Source organism: Dermacentor silvarum, unplaced genomic scaffold (assembly GCF_013339745.2).
Source record: "Dermacentor silvarum isolate Dsil-2018 unplaced genomic scaffold, BIME_Dsil_1.4 Seq575, whole genome shotgun sequence".
Classification (NCBI taxonomy): Eukaryota; Metazoa; Arthropoda; class Arachnida; order Ixodida; family Ixodidae; genus Dermacentor; species Dermacentor silvarum.
The window spans coordinates 2,037-28,471 of NW_023606456.1; the positions used below are offsets into that span (position 1 = coordinate 2,037).

The following is a 26,435-nucleotide window of genomic DNA, read 5'->3' on the forward strand; positions in this document are numbered from 1 at the left end:
GCATATTCCTAGGCATCAGTTTTATGTAAAAACAATCTTCGCAGCCATATTTTTATTGTCAGTCACACTGCTGGCTTACTGGCATTACTACTGCAACTTCGGGAAACGTTTTGAGATTTAGCACTAAATATAGGTCTTTTCGACCGCGATGTGCTGATTGTAGGAAGAGAGATAATAAATATACAAATATATTCCGTGGCCTAAGCCTGGTTTTGTTTCATTACTTCTTAGAACAGGAGCGTTTCAAAGGTTGCGACGTCTGTTCGAATGAAAATATTTTACAGTGTCCTTAATACACCTACAGCTCTGAATCTTATCCATCATGTTCCCTAAACGCAGTCTATATTTAGGAAGTGCATTTTTTTTCGACAGGACTGGCAGCTAACAAACACCCGCCGTGGTTGCTTAGTGGATAGGGTGTTGGGCTGCTAAGCACGAGGGCGCGAGATCGAATCCCGGCCACGGCGGCCCCATTTCAGCGGGGGCGAAAACACCCGTGTGCTTAGATTTAGGTGCACGTTAAAGAACCCCAGGTGGTACAAATTATTCCGGAGTCCCCCACTACGGCGTGCCTCATAATCACATCGTGGTTTTGGCACGTAAAACCACAGAATTGAATTGAATTGGCATCTATAGCAAACGGTTAGTGAGCCACGAGGTGGAACAAACGACAAGTGTTTGTCTCTTAGCAAGCATTGAGAATAACTGCAATTAGCCTACATTTGAAAGTGTGACAAGGCGCCTGCAAACACCTAAATCTTCTAAATTTCTTGGTAATTTTCCCTCTAAGGGAAATTTTATTTCATGCTAGTATGTCCCAATAGTTTTGAAATGGCGCACGGTTGAATAAATTATCATATATCTCCAAAGTGCGATTAGCAGAGGTTTTATAATTTCTCGTTAGACGCCCTACTGTTCCGCGCATTTCTAACTTTGGCCACACACTCTTTACAAGCTCAGCATTCATTTAAATTTTATTTAGAGCGGCTGTGAAGACGGAGATGCTCTGGGCCAGGTGATATCTCGCGGATATATTCCTCATTGCATCTTGCGGACAAACACCTCGCAGCAAAAAAATAAAAAAAAATAAAAAATAAAGATGTCGTAATTGTAGAAGTGTCGACAGGCTGCAAGTTTCAGTAAGCATAATTTTTTTTCGTCCTAAACTCTCGCACTCGCCCAGTTAACCCTTACACCACACGCGACTTTATTCTATATGGATTAATTTACATGCCTGTTGTCATACGTGGAAGTAGCGGTTTCATGGCAGCTATCAATGGTGGTATGAAAAGGACAATCACGGCTGAAAGAAGAGGTACTTGGTACGCATGCGTCCTAATTTGTGCCACCTCTGTCATATTTCTCGCCTGCTGGTAAATGCGTTTTGCAACGCGCCATGACCAACATTCTCAGTGGTGCTCAGTCTTCGCTATATCGCACCGTTCAACATCGCAGCTGTGACGTCACGCTGCAGTTGCTGCAAGTCTCGGAGGTCCTCGTCCTCACTGTCCTCATTGAATACAGGTGGCGCCAGTACTTAGCTAAGGATAAACCAAGGAGGAGGAACCGCGAGAGAAAGCTGTACAGGACGGCCAAAGAAGACAGTAAAAAAAAAAAAAAGTGTATGCCAAATTTAGAGGGAAATTGTATACATTTTGAGGATATATGGCTCGTTGCTTGCGGACGAAATGCTACAGGCAAAAGTTAGCCTAGCAGATATTAGCCGCGGCTTCATGAAAGCCAAGAAAATGATTGGGCACCTTTTCGTCCATTGCCTCGTCAATTAGAGGCCCTTCAGCCCCTGATAGAAGAGTCGGACGAAGTGATCTAGGAAGCACTGGCACTGGAAGCCAGCCAAGGGGCAATTAATACTCAAAATGCATTGAGTAGTAAGTGAGACTAGCCTCGGGGATCTGTGGAGAAAGGCGTTAGAGCAGTTCTGCTATAGGGCGAGCCGGAAACGTTTTTATGGACGCGAATTACTGACAACGTTTATAGAGACCAGACTATATTAGAATGTATTTACACATCGTAATAACAAGGCGTTGTCCGGACAATAGACTTCTATAATTTTTTTTTAACAATGTTGTTGCATAGGTTCAAATTATAAAGATAAACGACACTCTTTACCTCAAATAACGGCGACAGCCGTGCTGCCTTGGATGTTTTGCTTATTTTTTGTTAGGTCCAAACGACAGGAGTGCGGCCCGCGACCCCTGCCCACCACTAAACCAAGAGTGGGTGGGGAGGGGTTACTCAGGACTCAATAAAGTTATTTCCTCTTCCTCCCGTTAATAAAATATGCAAGGATAATACGCACTTTACTTCAAGGCCAGGTGTTGTGTAAATGTAGAGTAACAGACAACTGACGCCGCAAATACATACTGTTTGCTTTTGTACATTTTTTTTCGGTTTGTTGTAAACGTTAGGATTCGCGCTAGCGTTATTTAGCGCAATTAAATTATCATTATTTAAAGCGTATTACTAATAATAAAGTAAAGAGGTGCCGGCTACCTATAAAAATGTAAAAATGGGCACACTGATAAGTTTTCTTTTTGATAGGGTATACCAACGGGGAAAGCTCGACCAGGTAAGGAAGAGAAGACACGAACGCCGGTCGCCTTGAGTTGTAGTTGTTTGTTTGTTGTTGCTTTGTTGTGGTTTTGCTGTTTAGTTGTCTGTGTAGTTGTTTTGTTGTTTGTTTGTTTTTTCTTCAATGACCTGGTGCAATCCACTCTGGCGAATCGGCCATGAATCGGGGGGTTCAAGGACTTTAGGGGTTAAACATACTAATTTTCAGGAATTTAATTTCAATAAAGACTGACAATTTCAACTTTTGGGAATTAAAGTGTATGTGATATAGATATAAACCCTATTGTATTTTCATATTGCACGATACGAAATTTGAATTACAATAGAACTCTTCTTTAAAACTTCTGCTTCCTCGTCTTCTGCTGCAACGTTTCTCCTGGTTGTGCACCTCCTTCATTATACTCGGCCATGATGCGTTTGATAACAGATCCACTCTAAGGAAAAAAAAAGAGTAAATGGAGTATCAATTTTACTTTTTATGGGGCGTAACTGACCTGCCACAACCGTTCGTCCTTTCGGGGTGTAACTGCCAGGTGCTGAACTGTTACTCCCCATGCGGTTACTCCTTCAAGGACAAACAACATACTCTTCTCCGATGCTCCTCAAGGCAGTAACGGTCATTCTTTCCGATGCTCCTCAAGCAAGCAATTAATGACATTATTCGTTTATATGCTGATAAAATAAATTGAGCTGCAAATAAAAAATGGAAAAAAATGAAGCTCCCCAGAGTAGGATTCGAAATCACGCATTTACGCTCAACGAGGCAGGTACTCTAACCACTCCATCCCAATACATGCACTTGCAACCATATGCGACTGCAAAAAGAAAACTGCCCGGTTATTAGGATGATTTAACCTGTTACACATTACGTAACGTACGTGTAGCGCAATACGGGGCACGCAGTACGAGAGAGAAGACTAACTTCTCTGTCGCTCAGCGTGCCGTGTTTGAGCACTTAAGTTTCACTTCACTTAAGTTTGTAATCTCCTTGAAACGGAAGCAACTTAGGTACCATAACCAAGGACATCTTCCAGTCCATCAATGACTTCCGCGTTTAATGTGTATCGTTCAGTTATAGTGGGCACACCAAGTGCATGGCTTTTCATATTCCACCTTTTAGATTGCACGCAATTTTCTCACGAAGGGGCAAAGTGCTGCCCTGCATGTAGTTAAATTGACAGAGCACAAACTTCAAATTATTTACGAATTGTTTAGACAATACAGTTTCCGCCGGTTCACTCCACGACACTAGAGAAAACAGCGGAGTGCATGGGGAGTAACGGTTGCCGTTCGTCCTTCCATTACTCCCTTTCCGACCAGGGATTAAACATTTACTCCATGATATTTGCACTCTGCACGCACGCTCCTGCAGTTAGTCCTCTTCAGGGACGAAAGCGCCCTTTTTAGGACTAGTGGTCCAGTTAGTCCCGTTTTGCCCGGCACTTTTCTTATAGTGCATGCCACAAGCAGGAGTTGCGCTTTCATTATTTCGGGGGCAAACACTTTGGAACAGAACGAGAAATGCTGAAACTCCTAAAGGAGTACTGAGTCGACATTTTCGATTTGTGTCGACGTGGACAAAACTGGAATACGCATGCACTCACCTACTATATAGTCGGATACAACTCAAGTCTGCAGTGAAGCCCCGCCCACGCCCTCATAACCGCCAGCCACTGTTTCTCCGCAAGGCTGCAAATAGTTCGTACTTCAAACTTTCCCTGTTACCTAAATAAGGCGGTAACCAAAAAACTAAAGCTGCACGTAATTCTATACATTTGCACTCGTCTATTATAGTGGAACGTACAAGTACGACAACTACCGTCGTATCAAGTACGACGCCAATTAGAAAAGGTTGCATGACGACGATTTTGTTTGCTTCTGCGATTGGCTGGCGGAGTCCCTGCGCGGTCCGTGTGCCTTTGTTGCCAACTGCTGTTTTCTTTTTTTAGGTTGTACCCTACTTTAGTGACAAACTGTAGTCAGTGAAAACACCCTATACGGATGCAGTAGCGAATAACCCGCTGTCTGCCTCTAGAAAGGAATTTACATATAGATGCGTCAGCCGATTACGTTGGCTCATTTATTTCTGGATACTCATTAAGGCCCTCGTGGGACGGTATTGCATAAAGGGGGTGCGGGAGGCATACATTTAAATAAAAAAATAAAAAAACTGGGTTCTTGCGTACCTAAACTACGATCTGATATATGAGGCACGCCGTAGGCGGGTGCCTCGGGATTAATTTTGAGCGCCTGGGTTTCTCTAGCGTGCACCTAAATCTGAGTGCACGGGCGCTCCCCAATAGAAATGCAGCCGCCGCGATCTAACCGGGACCTCGAACTCGTCAGCGCAATGCCGTAGCCACCGAGCTACCGCGGCGAGTAGGAGTCGTGCGGTGCAGAAATGGTTAATTCATACAAAAATAATAAGAAGAAATCTATATGATTACAGGATATAAGGGCTACAAGAAAAAGGTGCAGATGTGCGACAAGTGATTCGTTTGACACATCACATGCATGATCGCGGCGAGGGCATGTTTTGAGGGAGCTGCGTTTCGGAACACGGAGGCACCGAGGCCAGGTTTTGTAGATGGAGCTTGTACTGAATTCTTAATTCGGTTGTAAAGGGTCGCTCCTATTTTTGAGCACGTTCTGTACTGATCCGTGAACCACGTCCAGTTATGCTCCGACTTTCTGGTTTCTATAGTGCTCTAAACGTGCCTGTCTCGTGACGCAGGTGTACTGCGGTCCCGTTTCGTTCAGGGTCGCTGTGTTCGCACCACGTCAGCAGCTACGCCACCTCCGGCGCTCCGCGCAACACGCTGCGCTCCTCTGGGATTCTGCGACGGCCAGGCTTCCCGTTGCCTTGGCGAAAAGCAACGGCTCGGGCTCCAGTGCCGTGGCTCGGGATCCGCGCTTGCGTCACCGGCGGTGTGTTCATCAGACTGGCGCTGCTAAGCCCAATGCGAGGAACATTCAACAGCTGCGGCGCAACGCGCCTCCGCTCGGTTACAAGGAACGGCGCATCGAGATCACCACGTGCGGCGACCTCTACAAGGCTAGTTTGTTTGCAAGGGATCCAGCCCTATATGGTTTTTTGTACTATGGTCTCCGAGATCTCAGCGCGCTCAGCGCGCGCCGCCTAATCGGAGGCGATGTTCGTATTATCAGTCCTTTCTACAAAAACTACTAGGGAACTCTGGCGCTCGCCCTTTAGTGTCTGCAGATGCTACAAGATGGAAAGTTTGAGGGGTTGATACGCATTCGTGGAAAAGAGTGCAGCGCAAGAATTCTTACAAAATATACGAGACGTTGACAGCGCTTGTGGTGCCCGCTCTTCTGTGGTGCTTGCATTTTTGGCACTGTATCCCTTTATGATGTATATACGGAAGCTTCAAGTACGGCGCCGGGTACCTACCGGTAAAATAGCTACAAACTCGCTCCCGGTTCTTTGCTCGGCAACTATGGTAGTTCCAGATGTTCGGAAATACACGCACATAATGCGAAGTTGGCGGTATAGGACCGTGAGACTCCTTTTCCACACATCAAGGACCACCTTTTCAAGTTGCAAAGGGTCGTAACTGTTGAGCTATAATTAGCATAAAGCGGGCTTTACGAGTCCTCTCCCAGAAGCACATCCGAGAAGGCCGGGTGCTTCGCCGAGCACTCGCTCCGAAAAGAGAGTGGTAACTCTCTTTCTTTTCTTTTTTCCGTTGCCCTTTTTCCTCACCCACGGAGTAGGGTAGCCAACTGGACGCTCGTCTGGTTGACCTCCCTGCCTTGCCTCTCCTTGCTTTCCCTCTTGCACTTTATTCTCTGTGTTCGGCATACGTGAATCGAAAGTTAATTCGAGCGATCACTTTGGTGATTTACAAAAATACTTACGAGATATTACGTATTTTTAGCTCTCTAAGTTGTTTTTTGACTTTGCACTATTCGGTGAGTAGCCGTTCGTATTAAAAATTTTTGATGAATACTACTTTAATTCTAGGCGCATATGGAGACAATATTGCAGTATCGCAATATCGCATGGCACGTAGGGAAAGCAAAATACTCTATCCGAAGCGGAAACGTGCGTGCGTGCCATGGTAACCGTCCTACCTAGATGCAATGGAACTTAGCGTCGTCCAACCTCTTCCCCTCATCTTTGGTCTTCTAGCATTAAAACGCTTCCTGAATATAGCAGAGATTTCGTTGTCTACGCTGCTCGCAAAAGGCCGCATTAACTGCAAGTCAAATGCATCCGCAATTTCTGCCGCAAATGCGTCTGCCGCAATTTTTCTATAACCTCGGTGTATTCCGCATAGTCTGGAGTCATGGAGGAAGGAAATAAGTATACGAGATTAGCATTCCGCAACACAATTGAAACCGAAAGAGTCGGCCCAACACGTGAACATGTCGCGGTAAGTTTTAGTGCCTTCGGCCGCCCCGATAGCTGCGCTCAGCGCACGCTCTTCCCAAAGGTCAACGGCTGCGACTGTCGTACTCGCGTGCTGCAACGAAGACGATAAATGTACACGTTGCAATAAACAACCGACGTTACACAAGCATATCGGGAGGAAACGTACAAAGAGGGGTGTTTGCAAAGGACCCGAACAAGTGCGCGTCAATTAAATAGAAAATCACGCGCCATCCCACTGCTGTGAAGTTGGATTACCAGCGAAGCAGTTCAGCCCACGACATAGAAGTGGCACAAAATTTAGATCAAAGGTATGAGCAAATTTTATTTCTCTTGAGCCGCGACGGCGATCATCCCGAAGAAAGCTCCACGCACACACACTTTTATTTTGATCGGCGGTCTTGACCGGCGGCATACATTCGCGTGGAAGACTACCGCCACCTCGGGGAGCCGGAGGAAACTAGACGAATGTCAGGACCGCCACACCGGACGGACGGAAGGAAACTATGCACGCAAGTGCTTGGAACGACGACAAAGAGACGGTGGTGGTCGATGCGGGTCGCACAGCGGCAAACCCTTGTTATCTACTTGACAGTTTACTGATGTTGATTCACGTATGTCGAACGCAGAGAAGCGGGTTCAAGAGGGAAAAAAGGTGAGGCAAGACAGGGAGGCCAACCAGACGAGCGTCCAGTTTGCTACCCTACTCTGTGGGGGAGGAGAAGGGGCAATAGAAAAAAGAAAAGAGAGAGAGGGTGACCTATTTTCAGAGCGAGCCAACGCGGTTCGCACAGCGGCAAACCCTTATTATCTACTGATCTACGGATCACCATCTACTGAGAATCTACTGATCTTGAAAATGGTGCCTATTGATAACTAATCTACTGAAAACGCATATACAAGTGATGAGACGGATGAGCTTTTGCATAGAATGAGGCGATCTTGCGTCGAATTCTGGAGCAGAGCTTTTGCACACGATCTGTTGAGGGACACGAAAAATGTATAGAACCATAGACAGCTTCGCTGTAAAACTACCGGGAGCAAAAGCGCACATGGGCCGAGTCCAGCGATATATATGGCCGACGGTTTTAGAAAGCAAAGGCGAGGCCTGGATGGCTTCACTGAGAGTTGGCTTGCGACTGGCTGCGTGACACAACACTCCCTCATGTATGTCTCGTTGATGTTCGTCCCTCGTATTTACGCGCTGTTACTAGATGGTTCCTCTCCTGGTAGTTTAATTCCTTCCTCGATGGACAATGGCCGCAACAGCCTCCACCTTCCGCGACGCAGAAATGGCGCGCCGAGGGTCGCCGCGGCTACGAGGGGGCACCTGATACGGGCGCTCGTGTGCCCGTTGTGTACATCCACACTGGGATGGACCGCATCGAGCGCGGAGACCGCACAGAGCGACCGCTGTCCTTGCTGTTCACGGGGGCACCGGGACAGTACCACGACTACAGCTACAACATCCCATTCCTCGACCAGAATGGCGTGGATGTTCTTTGCTTCAACTGGCCCGGTAAGCCGCCTGTTCACCGTTTGACAAACAGTGGCACCGGAAGGCGTCCGGTTTCGTGCTGCTGTACCTTTTGAATTCAGCGGGCAAGAAAGAGTACGGCAGGCCGTAGTTGCCTGCCACGTTAGGATGTCTCACCTACCAACATCCGCTCATGAGGCGGCTACTTTTAAAATATGTTTAAGAGTAAAATGCACAAAAAATTACGCACGTCTGCTCCAGACGTATAGCGCGTTAGTGTTTGGACACATGAAAAAATATATTCTGTAACATTTCACGGGACGAACTGTACATTTATTTAATGGCAAAAACAACTGCAATAAGATTCGACCGGAGATAATGTGTGGACATGGAGCGGGTATACAGCTTTTCCGTCACACATGGAATCGTCTGTAAGGCCACGCATGGGTCTCGCTTTAAGTAGACAGCTTCAGTCGCACGTGCGTAGAAGCTTCCCGCGTGCAACCGTGCAAACACTACGTGCATGAAGGGAGGCAAATACTAAAAGCTAAACTTTAAAAAAAAAACGAAAAAATGATTTCCATATTCCGTGGCTACGTGCATCGCACGCCGCAAAGCTCCGTGCCTACACAAACCATATGCAGCTGCAGAACGTGATGTTACAAAGGTTTGATCACGCTGCCATCAGTTATTGGTGGGGGCAAGAGAAGCGGCCGTCTTAATGCTCTTCTTTTGCCCACAACGCACTCACGCAGTAACTCCTCAACGACCATACGTGATGTGGATCGTCCCAAGGTTAGTATTTGCGACGATGTTTAAATACGGTTCGAGTTACAGGTGTGTGGAATAATGTTACCGATAATATTGTCACGTGGTCGTGACGTGGAAACACGCAGAATGCAAACTGTTAAAGATCAAACTCTTTATTGGGCGATCCTGTTCCCAGCAATGAAAATAACTCACTTTACACAAGAGCGGCGAGCACAATCGTCGGTCGTCGACAAAAACTGATCAGCGGCGAAATGCGTCGGCTTTTATACATGAGTCATCGAAGGTTCCAGAGTAATCTCTGGTGCCCCCGTGTCTTCCATAAAGCACTACGCAAAACGCGTCGTTCGTATACAATCAGATTACATAAGCGTCGGTGACAACGGACAACGGATAGAAGCATCGATAACGTTCGAGAAACTTCCGATACCTGCAGGCGCGTTCTGCGCCGAGCGATAACGTTTAACATTTGTTAGCTGGTGGAAAGCGGTCACCGGTGAGAGATAAACAAGTACACCTGTCAATAGATACAGGTATGCGCAACAGCGTTCCGGGTAACAAGTTATTTCACAGGAGCATAGTTCCACATATTTATTATGAGAACTTAAGAAGTAAAGCGTTCAAAGATATTAAGCACCATTCCCCATATTTTGTAGCATTATGTTGGACACCGGTCCATATAACTAAGTGGAAATAATTTGCAAAAAAATTACATGCACTTGACTGTATTGCGGCTGCGCCATAGCGAGTGGAATTATCCGGAAAAAAAAATGGGGGCAGCTTCACACTAGTGGGGCGAATTCTGAGCAAACAGCGAAGTTGGCTTTTCATTAGCTTTAACTTGGTTCTATCTCGAGCGTCGTCGTCTTCTTCCACAGCTAGCACGTTGGCGCACCTCGGCGCAACCGCGCGAACGCGCTCTTTACGTGGACGTTGCCGGCCCACACCACGGGGGGTGGTACACGGCCGCAGTCGTACGCAACACTAACACAGTTAACGGGCTCACTTTCAAAGCCTACAGCGCAACACATGCGGAGGAGATTGCCATCGCTCTGGCTATCATTAATCCCACGTCGAAACACATCATCACCGACTCGCGAGGGTCTTGTCGGAACTATGAGCTGGGGTGGGCTCCCTCGCTTGCCCGGCGCATACTGCAATCTTGCTGCCGATGCGTAGGTCCAACTCCACGTAACCAGATTTGGGCCCCCCCGTCACCAGGGACTCCAGGGAAACGAACACACCGATCAGGCCGCCCGCGCACTCTCTCCCCGGGCTGTCTCCCTGTCCTCGGAAGCCTTCTCCAAATCAGTTCAATCTGGCCCCTTTCATTCAAAGACATCACCGATTACTATAAGGAGGAGCGCCGGTGCTACCTGGACCCTTGTAAGGCATGCAGGAAGAAAAATATAAGAGGGAGCATTACGTCACGCAGCCAGTCTTGGCAAGCGAACGCTTCGTGTAGCCAGCATGCAGTGGTGGCTCAACACGTGACCTCTTGCGTCGAAATCACGGAGAATCAAGATTTGCCGAGACGTTTGGTTACCGGTAGTTTTTATTCGGTATATATACGCACTCGGCCGGAAGCTGCTCACGTGCAGGAAGGAAAAAGATTGTTCCTTGTTTTTTTTCCTTGGTTTTGTTTTTGTTTATTTCAAGACTTTCAAATAGTTTCGAATGGGCATTAAAAAAAATCAACCGGGAGTACAAAAACCTACCGTACGCTCTGACGTATCCTCCGTGCTGTGACGTTTTTATCACGTGTTGGGCCACTACAGGCGGCGACAATTGCGTTGCGGTACGCTCCCTCCTATATTTTCCTTCCTCCATGTTGTAAGGGACTGGATCGCGCTAGAATCCACTCATCGCGCTGACGAGCGCCTCCTCATCGAAATTGTCACCAACACTGTGCCCGGCGGAGCTCAGGCATTTTAACCCATCTTTTGATGGTGCGTGCCAGTTCTGTGGGAAGGTGGCTGACACCCCCCCCCCCCCCCCCCACATCCATCCATCCATCCATCCCCCCCCCCCCCCCCCAACCCCACCAGAGAGGAATGGGAGGCGGCGCTGCTCGGCTGTCAAGACCTCGACCCGAAAGGCCTTGGTTCAAAGGACGCGGGCGGCGTTGCTTGCCGTACTCCCGTAAACAACACGCCTACGCGACCGCTTACCGCTTACCCTTTCCCTATTCCTCGTGGCGCCTAATATGCGTGAGATGTTAACATCCCCCTTGTTTGAACGGTCTCAAATTGTCGCTTCCGCCCCTACTTAATACGTAGCTTTTTTCTTTCTTATTCTCGCCAGACTTTGCGTTCAGCTTGGAGACCGGCTACTGGTGGCACAGCTGCGACGAGAAGACCAGTTTAGTCGTCGATTTCCTCAAGAAACTTGACATCAACAAGTGAGTACTATTGAAAGCGACTGCCTCTTTTATCTCTGCCGACAAAGAACACCGGGGTTGCTTATTGACAATGACTCGAAACACCGCAATAAATCACCACTAACTAGTGACGTAATCAAGGAGTACAGGAAGCATTCGTGAATATTTTGGCAAATATCTACAAAGATTCCACAGCTACCTTGGTTCTCCACAAAAAAAGTAGAAAGTTACCTATCAAGAAAGGGTCAGGCAAGGAGACACGATCTTTCTAATGCTATTCACTGCATGCTTAGAAGTATTGAAGTCTTTAGACTGGGAAAGCTTAGGGGTCAGAATCAACGGTGAATATTTCAGCAACCTCCGATTTGCAGATGACATTGTCCTATTCAGCAACAATGGAGATAAATTACAGCAAATGATTGAGGACCTTAACTGAGATAGTGTAAGAGTGGGGGTTGAAGATTAATATGCAGAAGACAAAGATAATGTTCAATAGTCTGGCAAGGTAATAAGAATTCAGGATCGCCAGTCAGCCTATAGAGTCGGTAAAGGAGTACGTTTATCTAGGTCAATTACTCACAGGGGACCCTTATCATGAGAAGGAAATTTACAGAAGAATAAAATTGGGTTGGAGAGCATATGGCAGGCATTGCCAAATCCTAACTGGCAGCTTACCACTGTCGTTGAAAAGAAAAGCCTACAATCATTGCATTCTACCGGTGCTAACATATGGGGCAGAAACTTGGAGCTTAACAAAGATGTAGAACAAGTTAAGGACCGCACAAAGAGCGATGGAACGAAAAATGTTAGGCCTAACGTTGAGAGACAGAAAGAGAGCGGTGTGGATCGGAGAACAAACGGGGATAGCCGATATTCTAATTGACATTAAGAGAAACAAATGTAGCTGGGCAGGCCATGTAATGTGTAGGATGGATAACCGGTGAACCATTAGAGCATGGATACCAAAAGAAGGGAAGCGCAGTCAAGGACGGCAGAAGAGGTGGGGTGGGCAGGTGGGTGAAGAAGTTAGGAAATTTGCAGGCGCAAGTTGGAATATCAGCTAGCGCAAGACAGGGGTAATTGGAGGTCGCAGGGAGAGGCCTTCGTCCTGCAGTGGACATAAATATAGGCTGATGATGATGATGATGGTGATATTAACAGCGGAGCCGTTGTAGGTCGGAGCTGTGCCATCCGTTTATCTGCCGGTGTCACGCAGGGGGCAAGGTTCCCAGACCGACCGCTAGGAGCACTGCGGTCAATCAGAGCCCGCGCCGGCTGATGAGCGGACCAATCAGAACGCGCGTCGGGGAGGGGGAGCGGACGCCATGGAGGAAGGAAAATATAGGAGGGAGCATACCGCAACGCGATTGTCGCCGACATGGTGGCCCAACGCGTGATAAAAAGATGTCGCAGTTTCGCCTGAAAGGCTGAAGCATCAATTGCGATAGCAAATTAGTAGAGAGCTATTCGGAGTAGGGATGGTAGTTTTATCGGCTGCATAAACTTGGACACATTCGCTTACTAACTGAATTAACAAGCGTGGTGTCAGCGCGCACAAGCAAACATGAATAGATCACACTCAATGACCGCAGACAACCACTGTCAAAACGCTGGCAGCAAGCGTAGCCGCCGCAGCGAGCGAAGGTTCGTGTGGTCTATCGCTTCAACAGAAACTGAGCGGCGAATGCACAGCGCATACAAAGGTCAGAGCCATGTGGAGATCGCTTTTAAGAGATGGTGCGGGCGACCGCCGCAGCCGGGCAAAGTACAAGCGCTTTGTTGGCAGAGTAGAAGCTGCTTCCCCCTCCCTCCCGCGCTGCCTTACCGCTTTCCTCCTTTCGCGTGGGAGATTGAGTGGCCACTTCCCTTTGCGCCCGGTTGCAAGATACGCATTTGGTGCCTGCAGCACAGCGTCGCCCCCCCTCCTCCTCCCTCCCATACCCCCACGGCCTTTCGCGCGACGGAAGTCGCGTTTGCTTTCCGTCGTGCGTTCGCTCTCCGTGATAGCGCGCGTCCCCCGCGCGCTTTCACTCGCGCATACGGCGCGCGGCGACGATTTTATCGCCCTTGGACTTTATATGGAACCTCACGGCGACGGCGACGCCGATGGCAGAAACCCGCTTGAAGTGTCATATAATTGCTATCGCAATAAAACGTCACAGCACGGAGGATACGTCAAGCGCTCGGTAGGTTTTAGTACTCCCGGTAGATTTTTTTTTCAACACCCATCCGAAACTATTTGAAATTCTTGAACTAAACAAAAACAAGGGGGAAAAAAACAAGGAACAATCTTCTTCCTTCCTGCATGTGAGCTGCTGCCTGCCGAGCGCGTACCGAATAAAAACTACCGTTAACCAAACGTCTCCGCAAATCTCGATTCTCCGTAATCTCGACGCAAGAGGTCACGTACTGGGCCACCACTGCTGGCTACACGAAGCGTTCGCTTGCCAAGGCTGGCTGCGTGACGTAATGCTCCCACCTATATTTTCTTCCTCCGTGGCGGGCGCCCTTTCTCGCCATGGATACCGCTCGGCGCGAGCGGCTGCGGGAGCGCGCCCGAGAGCGGCAGCGCCGTCGCTGGGCGAATTTTACGTTTCGAGCACGGGAATCGGCAGCGAAACGGCAGCGGCCGGAGGCTAATACGGAGCTACGCAAGGGGGATGCGCAAGTCAAGCGTACTTGAAGGAAAGCGAACTCTCATTTGTCCCAGCAAGAGGCAGAACAAAGATGCAAGCGCCGAGGGATCTCTTTGACCGACGGTGCAAGAGATTTCCTCGAGCGGGAGTTAGCAGGGAATGTTAGGCAGTAAAAGTCAAAACATCACCCATAATCACACGAAAACCACTGGAAAACAAACACAATCACAGAAGCCCACACACAATCACAGAAAATCACACATCATAGAGAAACACAAGAGAAACACAGCTTCACTGTTTCAGCAGATTTCACATTGGGTGGAACTCGGTTTACTTTTTTGTACTTGTTGGATCTCAAGTAGAAAATCGCCGCAATCTTTTTTTTTTTTTTTTTCGGGAACTGGAGCTGGCGCTGTTTCCTGAATCCACGCATGCGCGTTCGGGGTACGCTCTTTTGCAGGATCGACATGCTGGTCAGCCACAGCACCGGAAGTACTCCCGCGGTGCAGCTGGTCGCCGAGGAAACCGACATAGACGTCAAGTCCTTGGCCCTGCTTATGCCCATCGCAACCCGGCACTTCAGGTCAGCGCATCCAATCGGATGCGGCAATCCTGCTTATTTGCGCGAGCTTCGAGCGTGCGCCTCTATAGGCTAATTTCTTCGCTACTGAAACCTTATAGATATAGTATTGTACAATGTAGTGTTCGCGCTGTAGGTAAACATGCAATCTTACCAGCACGCCGAACTTGCTGCGGTTCTTCAGAATTTCTTCACGTTGAGAGCACGATAACCATGCGTTCATCTTACTGCGCGCACTGAACGGGGAGATCAAGGAGTGAATGGGTTGAACTGTGAGCTGCAACACTTGCAAGAATGGGTGGGCCGTTTCCGAAGGCTGTTTACACCGTGTGTTCAGACTGGGTACGTACGGGACTCTTCTATGATAGAAAAAAATGTCAGTTTCGCCCTTAGGGCGAAGCAATGAATGCGATAGCAACACAGCAATGTCATACGAAGTAAGGTGAGCGGCTTTGGTAGCAATATGAATTGTAGTAAACATGAGCTGATTAAGTAAGCAGGTGTGCTGCGGCGTAAGTAGACCGACATGAAGAGAGACTCGATGACCACGAGAAGGCGCGTGTGAAACGGTGGTGTTGATGAGAAGCGCTGCCCGTGGGCAGCGCGTGCGAAGGGACACACCTGTAGCGCTGCACTGCCGATCCGGGCAGCATTGCATGTGTAGCGTGCGTTGGAAAATGTGGCCCGACTATTACTAACTGTGGTGTGAGCGCGCACAAACAAACATGAATAGATCACACTGAATGACTGCAGACAACGACTGTCAAAACGCTGGCAGCAAGCGCATATACGCCACAGCGGGCGAAGGTACGTGCGGTCTATCGCTTCAACGGAAACTGAGTGGCGAATGCACAGCGCATAAAGGTCAGAGCCGTGTGGAGATAAGAGACGGTGCGGGGCGAGCGATGAACGCGGTTGTTGGCACAGTAAACGTGCGCCCCCCCCCCCCCCCCCCGCTCCCTCCGGCGCTCGCTTCCCGCTTCCTTGCTTGCGCGTGGGAGATTGAGTGCGTTCGCTCTCCGTGACAGCGTGCGTCCCCGCACGCTTCCGCTCGGGCATACGGCGCGCGGCGAAGATTTTATCTATACGGAACCTCACGGCGACGGCGACGCCGACGGCAGAAATCCGGTGGAAGTGTCCATATAATTGCTATCGCAATAAAAAGACATTAACAAATGGCATTGCACTCTACCAACTTGACGCATTTTCATTTTCACAAAGCGAAAGCTAATGCATGATTTATGCCTGTCCCTTTCATACTGTGTGGGCAAGTATACGGGGTGTTTCACTTAACTTGGGCCAAACTTTAAAATTATGTGAAGGCAACGTAGCTGGACAGAACCAAGATAATGTTGTTTGCTTTCCCTTGAAGATACTCAGATTATTTTTTGCATTCCGTCTAATTAGATTAATCCTAATTAATTAATCAACTTTTCAAATATTATAATTAGATGAAAAGTGTCAATGGGAAAATTGTATAGCAACATGAAAAACTCCCGACACAGCTTTCTGTTGCTGAATATGTGCTACATAAAAGTGTTTTTCCGAACGTGAAAGATGCCCGCGAGCGACCAGTCGCGCTGCAATTTTGCGTGTATTCGTGGGCGTCTTTCACGTTCGGAAAAACACTTTTATGTAGCACGTATTGAGCAACAGAAAGCTCTATCGGGAGTTTCTCATGTCGCTCTACAATATTCTCATTGACAATTTTCCTCTAATTATAATATTTGAGAAGTTTATTAATTAAGAGCAATTATGTAATTAGGCAGAATCAAAAAAAAATAATCCCGAGTATCTCCAAGCGACGGCAAACAACATTACCTTGGTCCTGTCCAGCTACGTTGAATTTGCATATTTTTAATGTTTGGCCCAAGTTAAGTGAATCACCCTGCATACAAGACGGTTCGCAGTCGGCGTAAGCCAACGAGCCGACTCCGCGTTTCACCTACGCAGGGGCACTCGGAACCCTCTGCTCTTCAATCCTGCAGTTCAATGGATGATGAAGAGCCGACGCGGAGCGTCCATCGTCATGCCCCTCTTCCAAGCGATCATGTCGTTGAGCAGGCACCCAACCAGGGGACGACCGCACGACGTCTTCTTCGCCTTCCACTCGTGCATGGGATACGAGGAACATCGGGTTTGCAAATTAATGCGCAGTACTTCTTTTTTTTTCCTTCGGGCGTATCACGCACACACTTTGTTAACGAGGCAGCATCGCAGAGCGGAAGGGGTTTTGGCACTGCCTTTACCAAAATATCGCAAGCGCATTTTTTTTTAATAGATGAGTCACCAAGCAACCAACGTCTACTTCTATACGGGGTGTTTTATTTTATCGTTAACAGAATTTAAAAAAAAAGATCACCCTTCCCGTGTAGCACAATTCTACTTCTTGAGCTTGATTGCTCTCAGGGCAGACATTGTATTTAAAAAATACGAAAGTGCATATTTGACTTATAATTTTTGCTAATTATGCCACATATTGAAATTTACGCATTGTAGCCGATGCCCTTAAAGTCATATCCACTTGGAACGAATTCTAAAGGTGAAACCAGTTTCGAAGTATACGTTCCCAAAGTTTTTCGACAAACTTGCATTGGTGTTCCAGTAACTTTTGAGCTTGAATTCGTAAAAAGACGTTTGCCAATTAGCTGAAAAGGTACTCAGTAAAATTTTGTTACTTTGCCAATTATGTGTATTGATTTCCAATGCAATTAATGTATATTTCTTCGAGTATTCCAGCTCAATAAGTACATTTGGGCTAAATGGCATAGGCAATTTTTAGAAAATTTCGTTAACGGTAAAATAAAACACCATAGGAAACAGAGGGACCAACCGTGCAGTACAGCTGTGCAGAAGAAAACATTCTAGGATAACTCAAAGAGCAGTGCTCTTCTTTTGAGGTTAAAGCAAGCGGTCTAAGATTGCGAAGGTATAAAATTAGGTTTACTTAAGATGATGACTTGTGCGCAGCACGCAAGAATACTGAGCCACGGCGGTGCATTTCGATGGAGGCGAAAATGCAAAAACGCCCGTGTGCTTGCGTTGTAGCGTACGTTAAAGAACCCCAGGTGGTCAAAATTAATCCGGAGCCCTCCACTACGGCGTGCCTCATAATCAGAACTGGTTTTGGCTCGTAAAACCCCAGAAAGAATAAAAATACTGCGGAGACAATCGCAGATATCCTGTTAGAATGTCAGAGTATGCACCTAGAAGTAGATAATATGTTGTCCATCTATCTCCATGAAGCTGTATATAGGCTCTAAAAAACAGTGAGACTAACATTAACGCGGTGAACTCCAGCAAGAGACGTTTGGAATATTCGTGCCGCATATGTAACTTAAGAGAAAGGGTGGCGTCGAAAATTAAATTGCCACATGTTGCCGCAAATGTAACCGCGCGCTCATTATAGACAATAATGAGTACAAAGCGGAGCATCTAGTGTCATTACAGTCGCATAAAAACATGACTAGTATGCTGGAGTGTGGCGTAACATGTCACCACCCCGTTTCAAAATGGAATACGCTCACCATCATTGAAAAAAAAAAAGAAAAAACTCGGCGGTAAGGTTCCGAGTGATAAAGGACCGTCGACTCGAATGTCGTTCGTTAATGCGGCCACTACATCCATCAAGATGCAGTCTCAGAACGACACATTAGAATAGACCCGCTAGTACAATATTCTTATTGCAGAGCACGTCGATCACGATAACCGGAAAAGGGGCCTATCTGATGTAGTCCACTCCGGTATCCAGCGCTCTCGGGTGTGTTCATTCACATGCGGCTGGACTTTGCGAGTGATCTAAGAAAAAGAATGAGTTGTGTGTCACAGCAGTGCCCGTGACACTCCTTAACAAGCAACCGTGCCAACGGCGACACACATGACAACTGTGACACCTGTGACATTGCAAGCCATGTTGATTTGGGTGAAATAAATTTACGGATGAGAGAGGGAGAGAAGTGACGAAGGGGCGCGTAAACGTGCCCCGTGAGTTTTCGAGCAAACGCCGGTAATTGAAAATTGTGAATTGCCAGAGCATAAACGATCACATTTCTTACAGATGATTACTATCTACCAACGCGCTAGCCGAAAGGAACATTGCTACTTGTTACTGGCTGGAAAATAAATGACGAGATTGCGCTACAAATCTATTTAGCATATTTTAGCACACTTGAATTAGTCCCATCAGTAGCTAATGAAGATGAGTTTTCCAGCGTGTCAATAAATTTAGCAATTCCAGATGGGACGAATGTAGTACAATTCATGACGAAATGGTTAAACTGGTGAAAGTCTAAAAGGGTACAGTGAGGTCATTTGCAAAAAAAAAAAATTGAACATAACGCAATGTTCAGGGCATCTGGAGTCATGGACAGGAACTGGAAGGCTTTCCAATGAGAGCCATGTAATACGATATACACACGCACACTTTCAAATAGCGTTAATTGAACTGAAGAGGATTGAAATCTGCAAGCCCCATTGGCTTCCTTCCGTGAGCTTCCGCAAGTGAGCCAATACGGTTCGTGGATTTTACTACCTAGTATTTGGTTTCAAGTTTCTTTAAAAGTGCGCGTATGACAGGAGTGTTTGACTAACCAAGATTAACGCTTCAAAGAAATTACCTGCGCAAACTAGACGCCCGTCTTGCCGCTGTGTTCTTTGTCCTCGTATAGTTTGCGCCGTGAATTTCTTTGAATTAGGACCCGCCAACTAACTCAAACCAAGATTATGCAAGATGAATGGCCTACCAAAAGCGCTTTAAGGTTACTTCGCGAGATGTATGGCAGCGTCTTAGCGAAAAAATTGACGATTTCTAGGTGGCACCTCACTGTCGTAGTTTTTTAGCAGCGGCGAAGTACTTTTTCAAAGCATCACTGGAATTCGCTGGCTTCGCAGCATGAAACAAGCTTTCTTGTTTGTTATTGTTTAGGCGTTTTAGTGCTCTACTGAACCCCGAATATTAAGTATATTCTGTTAATATGATTGTTAGAATTTAAATTACGATGAGGCGCACCAATTCATATTAGGAAGGAAACCAGTTGGAATCTACCGAAAGCAAGCCAAAATTTGTAGCAAGGAAGGAAAGAGTGGAAAGGAAAGGCAGGGAGGTTAACCAGTTCAGCACAACCGGTTTGCTACCCTACACATGGGAGCGGGGTGAGGGGGGAATGAAAGATGGGGAGGAGAGAGAGAGAGAGAGTACACAGCACAGCACACACATCGTCAGTCACAGTCCGTCACTCTTGCGTGGTACGCGACATCACTGTCACAGCCGCTTGTCCAAGCCCGTTTCTTTTAAAAAACCGAAGTAGTCCCTTCGTCGCCTTCAGCTGCGATGTCTTCCGTCGACGACATGTGAGAATCACTTCAACTGACATTGGTCTGTTGTCAAGTTGCGCTATAACGGACGCCAGGGACTGTCTCTGAACATTATATTCAGGACAGTCGCATAGAATGTGTTCCAGCGTCTCCTCGCAAAGACAGGCATTGCAAGACCGTTGTCGGCCATTCCAATCAGAAATGAATAAGATTTAGTGAATGCCACCCCTAGCCATAAGCGATAAAGCATAGTGGCCTCTCTTCGGCGTAGTCCAGTCGGCATACAGAGAGAGATGCATCAAAGAGGGCAGGTGGTATTGACGATTGCTCCGGTTGGTCTGGCCGCTTGGTGTGCACCATAGAGAAAGCGTGATCTCCTGTGCAAGCACTCGAAGTCTGCTCGCTGCGTCGGACCGTGAGAGTGGTATGGCCTCTTCCTGTGTGTCGTCAAGAGCTGCCCGAGCGGCATTATCGGCGTCTTCGTTCCCTATGACACCGCAGTGACTTGGAAGCCACTGAAATGCCACGTGGTGTCCTTTCTCATGTGATGTATGGAGTAGGTATCTAACATCAAATACGAGCTGTTCGTATGGCCCGCGATGCAGAGCTGATAGCACAAAATTTGTAGCAAAGCTTTCGTAAAGACAGTTAGGCCACGAGTGACGCCATTATAATCAACTTTATTGTATACGATAAGGTCGCTAATAGTTATTAAATCTTTGCCTACATTGCAAGCGATAACACTATACAGAGCCCGATGGTTACTGCGGCACAAGTTGACGCGATTGAAGCTAGCGCAGTTAAAGCTAGCGCACGCAAAACTGTCCTGCATTTATTTCATACTTCAGAAGATTGCATGAAATGTTACAAAGCTTACATACTTATACAGTAGGAGGTCCGAATGTTCAAGAACCGCATAGGCGGGACCCTCTGTCAGAGTGCAAAAAAAGGAAAATAAAAAGGGAGCACACTAGCCATACAAAACGCTTGCAAACGTGAAAATACAAAATTACAATTTCTCTGCTCATCGAGCGGTCAGACAATTAATTTTTAACACCGCATTACCCCGCCTCTCATGTACGTAGCTGAGGTGCAACATTGTGACGCGCTATACCGTTCGATCAGCCAATACCATTGTCGTCATGATCGCAGGTTGAGCAGCAGTTAGCGACAATTCGGCACCGCGCGATGCCCACCCTCGTGATATTCAGCGGCAACGACAAACTCCTCTCAAATGAAGACAACCGCACACTGCTGCGGAGGTTGGGCAGCGACCCCGAGCGGACCTGGTTATACGACTCCGGCGGGCACCTCCTCCAGAGGGGTAAGGATGCCTGCACTAACACCCTCGGGCTTTCCCTGTGCGAGAAATCCCTGTGCGAGGGGGGGGTGCTTTGAACAGTTTCTTGGCATTACCTATACACGTGAGGCAAAAGTGTTATAGTATGCACCGAATTGACGACTAAAAAAATGCGCACCTGAACAGATATACAAGTACAGTTTTTTAACTTCCTTGTTGTGGAAAGTCACGCTGTCAACACTGTTACGATTCTCCATCTGCGGCGGCGCTCTTTGAAGCTGCATAAAAAAGAAAAAAAGAAACTTTAGTCCCAAGTGCGTGACAGCATTTGTCGTATAACCATGCCTTCGTGGCATTACCGAATTCGTGCACACTTTTGCAGGTGGTTCCGACGTGGTGAAAGCAATCGAGCTAAAGGATGGATCGCACTACGGATTCGTACGCTACCCCGACATCTGCAACGAGGGCCTCGTCGAACTCCTCGACCGGGTGCGACGGCCTGAATCCAAAGCAGCGGTTGTTATGGCTCACAAGCGCACTCTCTAAATCTTTTTTTTTATTTTATTTTCCCATCGGATAGTAATAAACGATTAAACGCTGTCTATGTCATTCACCTGGCGTAATAATGATCATAATTGCAGGCCTCGCGTGCCGTTGATGTACTCGGTCTAAAAGCGCCCCCTTGAAGCATAAAACGACTAACGCCGTTAGAGCGGTTTGCATGCAACCTCGTTTTGGATGTTATCAGAATCTCGTTTTATTTTACCATTTTTCGCTCCGTTCTGTTAGAGGGCATTAGTTTTATACCTCCGATATTGAAGTCCGGTGACGCATACCGTTCGCGTTTTTTTTTTTTTTTTTTTTTTTTTTATGCGATCACTGGTTACAAGAACCATCTGTTGTACGGTGCCTTCAGTGGCTTGGCATGGGGTTAAACGCCGACTTGCAACGACTTCACTTAGAAGATAAAGCACGTGTTTCTGCCGGACTGAGGCATATATATATATATATATATATATATATATATATATATATATATATCCATTGAAAAAGGTCGGTCCACCGACCGAAACTGTTGGGAAAATAATAAACCCTAGATAACCGCGAAGTTGTGCTTCTGATTTTCCTAAATACGCTTGGCCCATTGAAAATCCAGTTACTACTATATATATATATATATATATATATATATATATATATATATATATATATATATACGCAGGATGTCCCAGCTATCACGCAGCACGATTTAAAAGAGGAACGGCGCTACGGGAAGCAAACCTAGTGCGTATTGTTTCCAGTGCAGTGGAGTAGCCGCCATTAATTTTTTCGTTACTGAGATTTAATTAGCTAATTGTAATTAATTATCTAACTCGAGAAGTACTGTCCTAATTATCAACGTGTCAATGAGAAAATTGTAGAGCAACATGAAAAACTCCCGATACAGCTTTCTGTTGCTCAGTGCGTGCTACATAAATGTGTTTTTCCGAGTGTGAAAGGAGCCCGCTAATATACGCATAATTGCCGCGCGACTGGCCACTGGCACGCATGTGCCCTGCTACTGTGCGATCAGCTGTCGGAAATACAACTGGGTGATAGCTAACGCACTGTGCTCCATTCATGCTGCAAAATGTGCAACGGTAGAGGGAAGACGTGTGAAGTTGTTCGCTGCAAAAACAGTGACGGTCATATTAAAGAATCAAATGAATCTGTGTGGCTAAGCTCACAGACCGCTGCTACACCTGCCCGTGTTACCGGCACATCCAGATGTACGGATTTCCTCGAGGATGAAGAAATTTCGCAAGAAAATCGCAAACCTACAGAGAAAGGGCTCCAGCCCCGGAACGTCGGCAAGATTGAGTACCGCTCGTTACGCAGTGACAAAGGGAGTAGCGTATATATATATATATATATATATATATATATATATATATATATATATACAAGCTTCCTGGTAAGTTTCTCGAACGTTATTTACATACGCCCACCCTAACTGACAGGCAAACGTACGCATCAAGAATAAGTTAGAGGACGCACACGTGAATCAATGCGCCGAAGCATGGGTTACGGCGACTACACCGACAACACACGGGCGTTCGAAGCTGAACGTTTCCTGATGGTCCAGGACATTTATGTTCCAAGCCGTTGTGCTCAGCAAAAACAAATCTATATCGCAACTGAGCACACCCGCGAGCGACTAAGCAGAAAATAAACAATCGGATAGCGACTGAACCGAGGTAGATTACCGAGTCAGAAACGTGACAAGCCGCTGCTTTTAAGTGTTTGCCGAATAAAGAACTAAGAGCGAAACACACTGATCCTGGTTCATAAGCAGTATGTTTGGACAGCTGGGAGTACATTTTTATCCCCGCGTTTAGTACAGGCACCATTTACGCTGCTCGCGCCGTTTGGAAAAAAGCGTAATGATCTCCGAAAGCGCTTACAGGTCCTCAGAGGCTGTGGCCAAAGATTCATGTCGTCCACCCCGTCATCGTCTACAAAATCGACCGGAACAGGTTTTCTGAGCCGTACTGGGGCGCCATGCACATACATTGTAAGCACGGAGGCAGCTGAGACAAGCCATGGACGCGTCGCCAAGTGATCGAACATGGCGGCGCCCACGGGATCACCGTGAAAAGGGTCAGTATGGAAAGGGCATATAATTTTTTAGCTTGCAGTTTCGCATATGACCGAATCAAACAAACCTAAATAGAAATGAGCACATTTAGATCAACGACACAGTTTCATAGCTCCCCCGCCCATGAAAACAATAGAAAAAGAATAAAATGAGTATTTAGCATTGTGAGGATTTTCGAAATGTTTCGGAGTCATCTTTGATTATGTGGTCACAAAAGTGACAGCTTCTGAAGAAAGGTGTTTTGCTAACTAGTTTTATGCCCTGCGCTTCCGTGGATGGGAAACCAACTTGTTAACATTATAACGCAGCTGGTTCGTGTAAACCAGGGTTCTGGCCATTCACTCCGGGAATTTCACTTTAGCGTGATTTCTCGCACATATTTCAATGCGCGCTTCGCATCAGGCGCGCGCGCGCGCAGTGAGAGACATTAGATTATAGCAGCTGATATAATCAACAGGGGAGACATTATAGCAGAGGTCTCGTGGGCTATTGCCGCATCGTTTTATCTTTTCTGCACGAAACATACAGGATCAGAACAGTCTTCTTCATTGACTGCGAACTTTGCGAATATTCTGTATTGAATATGAATGCTGTAAACAATAGCTTACACTATTTATTTGCGACGTTCGTGCTTGCTGTAAATAAAATTATTTTCCTTTCTTGGCGATGAAAGTTGTTTACCACCAAGTTAGGTTGTATTTTGTATCCATGCGTCTGATGTCAAAAAACAAACAAACAAGAAATTACGTTCTACTCCACTCTCACACGCACACCTGGTGCATTATGTATGCAATCTTTTTGGCATGGAATCAACACATCAACTAATGGGAGAGGATACACGTGCGCAACCGCCCTTTTCACATTTCTCAACTGCCAACCCTTTCCCTTTCCCTCAAGAACCACTTATCATCAACTGCTTGGTTGTTTACGGCTGCTGGACAAGCTGGTATACGTTTCTGAGAAGGATAGTGTTAGCCCTAACAATAGTGTGCAGAAAACATTGACAGACCTTGAACAGAATCTGTAACTTCGAGTTAAGCGGCTAAATGCCATTCATCCCTTCGCATGTCCTTCGAAGCCCAATTGAGCAGCCGGGTGTTTACGTAAGCAATGCTCAAGGTCGGTCTTTGCGTGAAGGCGAATGTGCACTGCCCAGGTTCCTTTGCCTGCACCTTGCCGGCCGGGGTTGGCGTGGCTGCTGTTTGCTGCCAGGGCTGGGCAAATATACTTTGCAATTGTATCATGCTACGATACAAGATAATTGGGCAACAAGTGTTTGAGATACACATACAAGATACTACGACAATTATTGTATTCAATACGATACTTTCCATTTATATCTTCAGATACTGCGATGCAGTCACAAATGTCTTATTATAGATCGATATAATGCAGCAGCAAACGCGTATGCACAAAAATGTTTGCTGGAAAATTTCCTAACTCCAACCAATCTTGTTTCATTTCAATAAAATGTCTTATTATTTCAATTTTTATTTGTCTTTTGTTCCTCGAAGTATAATATTTTCATGCCGAAACAATTTCTTGGGGTTGCTTCAGCTGCTTAACATGAAAGCTCTTTATACGCTGCGCTGTCAGCGGTTTTTGCTTATCGCTTTTGTAATTGATGGGAGTCACAGCTCTGCTTGCCGACCAGCTAGCGGGTAGCCATCTAATTACAAGTACGTCAACAAGAAGCCTCTGCACGATGACGCAAATACCGCTGTGGAGTTTTACCTTGTCCGTAAAAACAAAAACAAAAAAAAAACACCGCATATCCACGGGGTGAATGATGATGAGTGGGCGAAGCTCCGGAGGGAATCATCGGTAAACCGTGAATCTTCCGTGTAATTCGCCCAGTCTCGCCGCACTAAATCGAACGATTGACTTCCACCAATGACGCGCGCCATATGTGACGTCATTCCTATCTTATAACAGCGCCCTTCATTATAATTGCACCATCTCCCGCTTAAGGGGACGCTAGCACAAACGCGTTAGAAACGTGCAGTACTCTCTAGTAAGGGGGAGAGGCCACAGCGTCTTACGCAGCCGTTTACACATGCCGGAACGTGCACCGCGTTTGCCGACGCCATCACATGACTGCTGAGAGAGTATAACCATAGAGAAAGAAGTTGAATTCCTTTCTCTATGGTATAACCCCCGTATTCATAAACGCTCCTCGACTTGACTTGCCACCGCTTTCAACGCGTTTCGAACGCGCTGCCCAAGGCGGTGGCGAGTCAAGTTCAGGTCGAGGAGCGTTTATGAATACGGGGGTAAGGCGGAGAGGCCACAGCGTCTTACACCAGCTTCTTACACGGGCCGTAACGCGCAGTCTTTCGTTAATTGTTGGGTATT

The 26,435-nt window shown here is 46.8% G+C and overlaps 1 protein-coding gene across 1 annotated transcript; it reads left to right on the forward strand.

The window, feature by feature from the left end:
• Window positions 1-14,789: 14,789 nt before the first annotated feature.
• On the forward strand, window positions 14,790-22,046 carry LOC119435255 (uncharacterized). Its single transcript, XM_037702167.2, has 4 exons — window positions 14,790-14,832; window positions 16,783-16,966; window positions 21,295-21,466; window positions 21,825-22,046. The coding sequence occupies exons 1-4, from the start codon at window positions 14,807-14,809 to the stop codon at window positions 21,986-21,988; spliced, it is 546 nt and encodes a 181-aa protein (XP_037558095.1). The 5' UTR covers window positions 14,790-14,806; the 3' UTR covers window positions 21,989-22,046.
• The last annotated feature ends 4,389 nt before the right edge of the window (window positions 22,047-26,435 follow it).

Excerpts from the sequence above, each read along its gene's own strand:
- LOC119435255 (XM_037702167.2), top strand. The coding sequence starts at position 14,807 with ATGCCCATCGCAACCCGGCACTTCAG. Across the intron at positions 14,833-16,782 it reads ATCGCAACCCGGCACTTCAG|GGGCACTCGGAACCCTCTGC; the intron begins GTCAGCGCATCC and ends TCACCTACGCAG. Across the intron at positions 16,967-21,294 it reads TGGGATACGAGGAACATCGG|GTTGAGCAGCAGTTAGCGAC; the intron begins GTTTGCAAATTA and ends TCATGATCGCAG.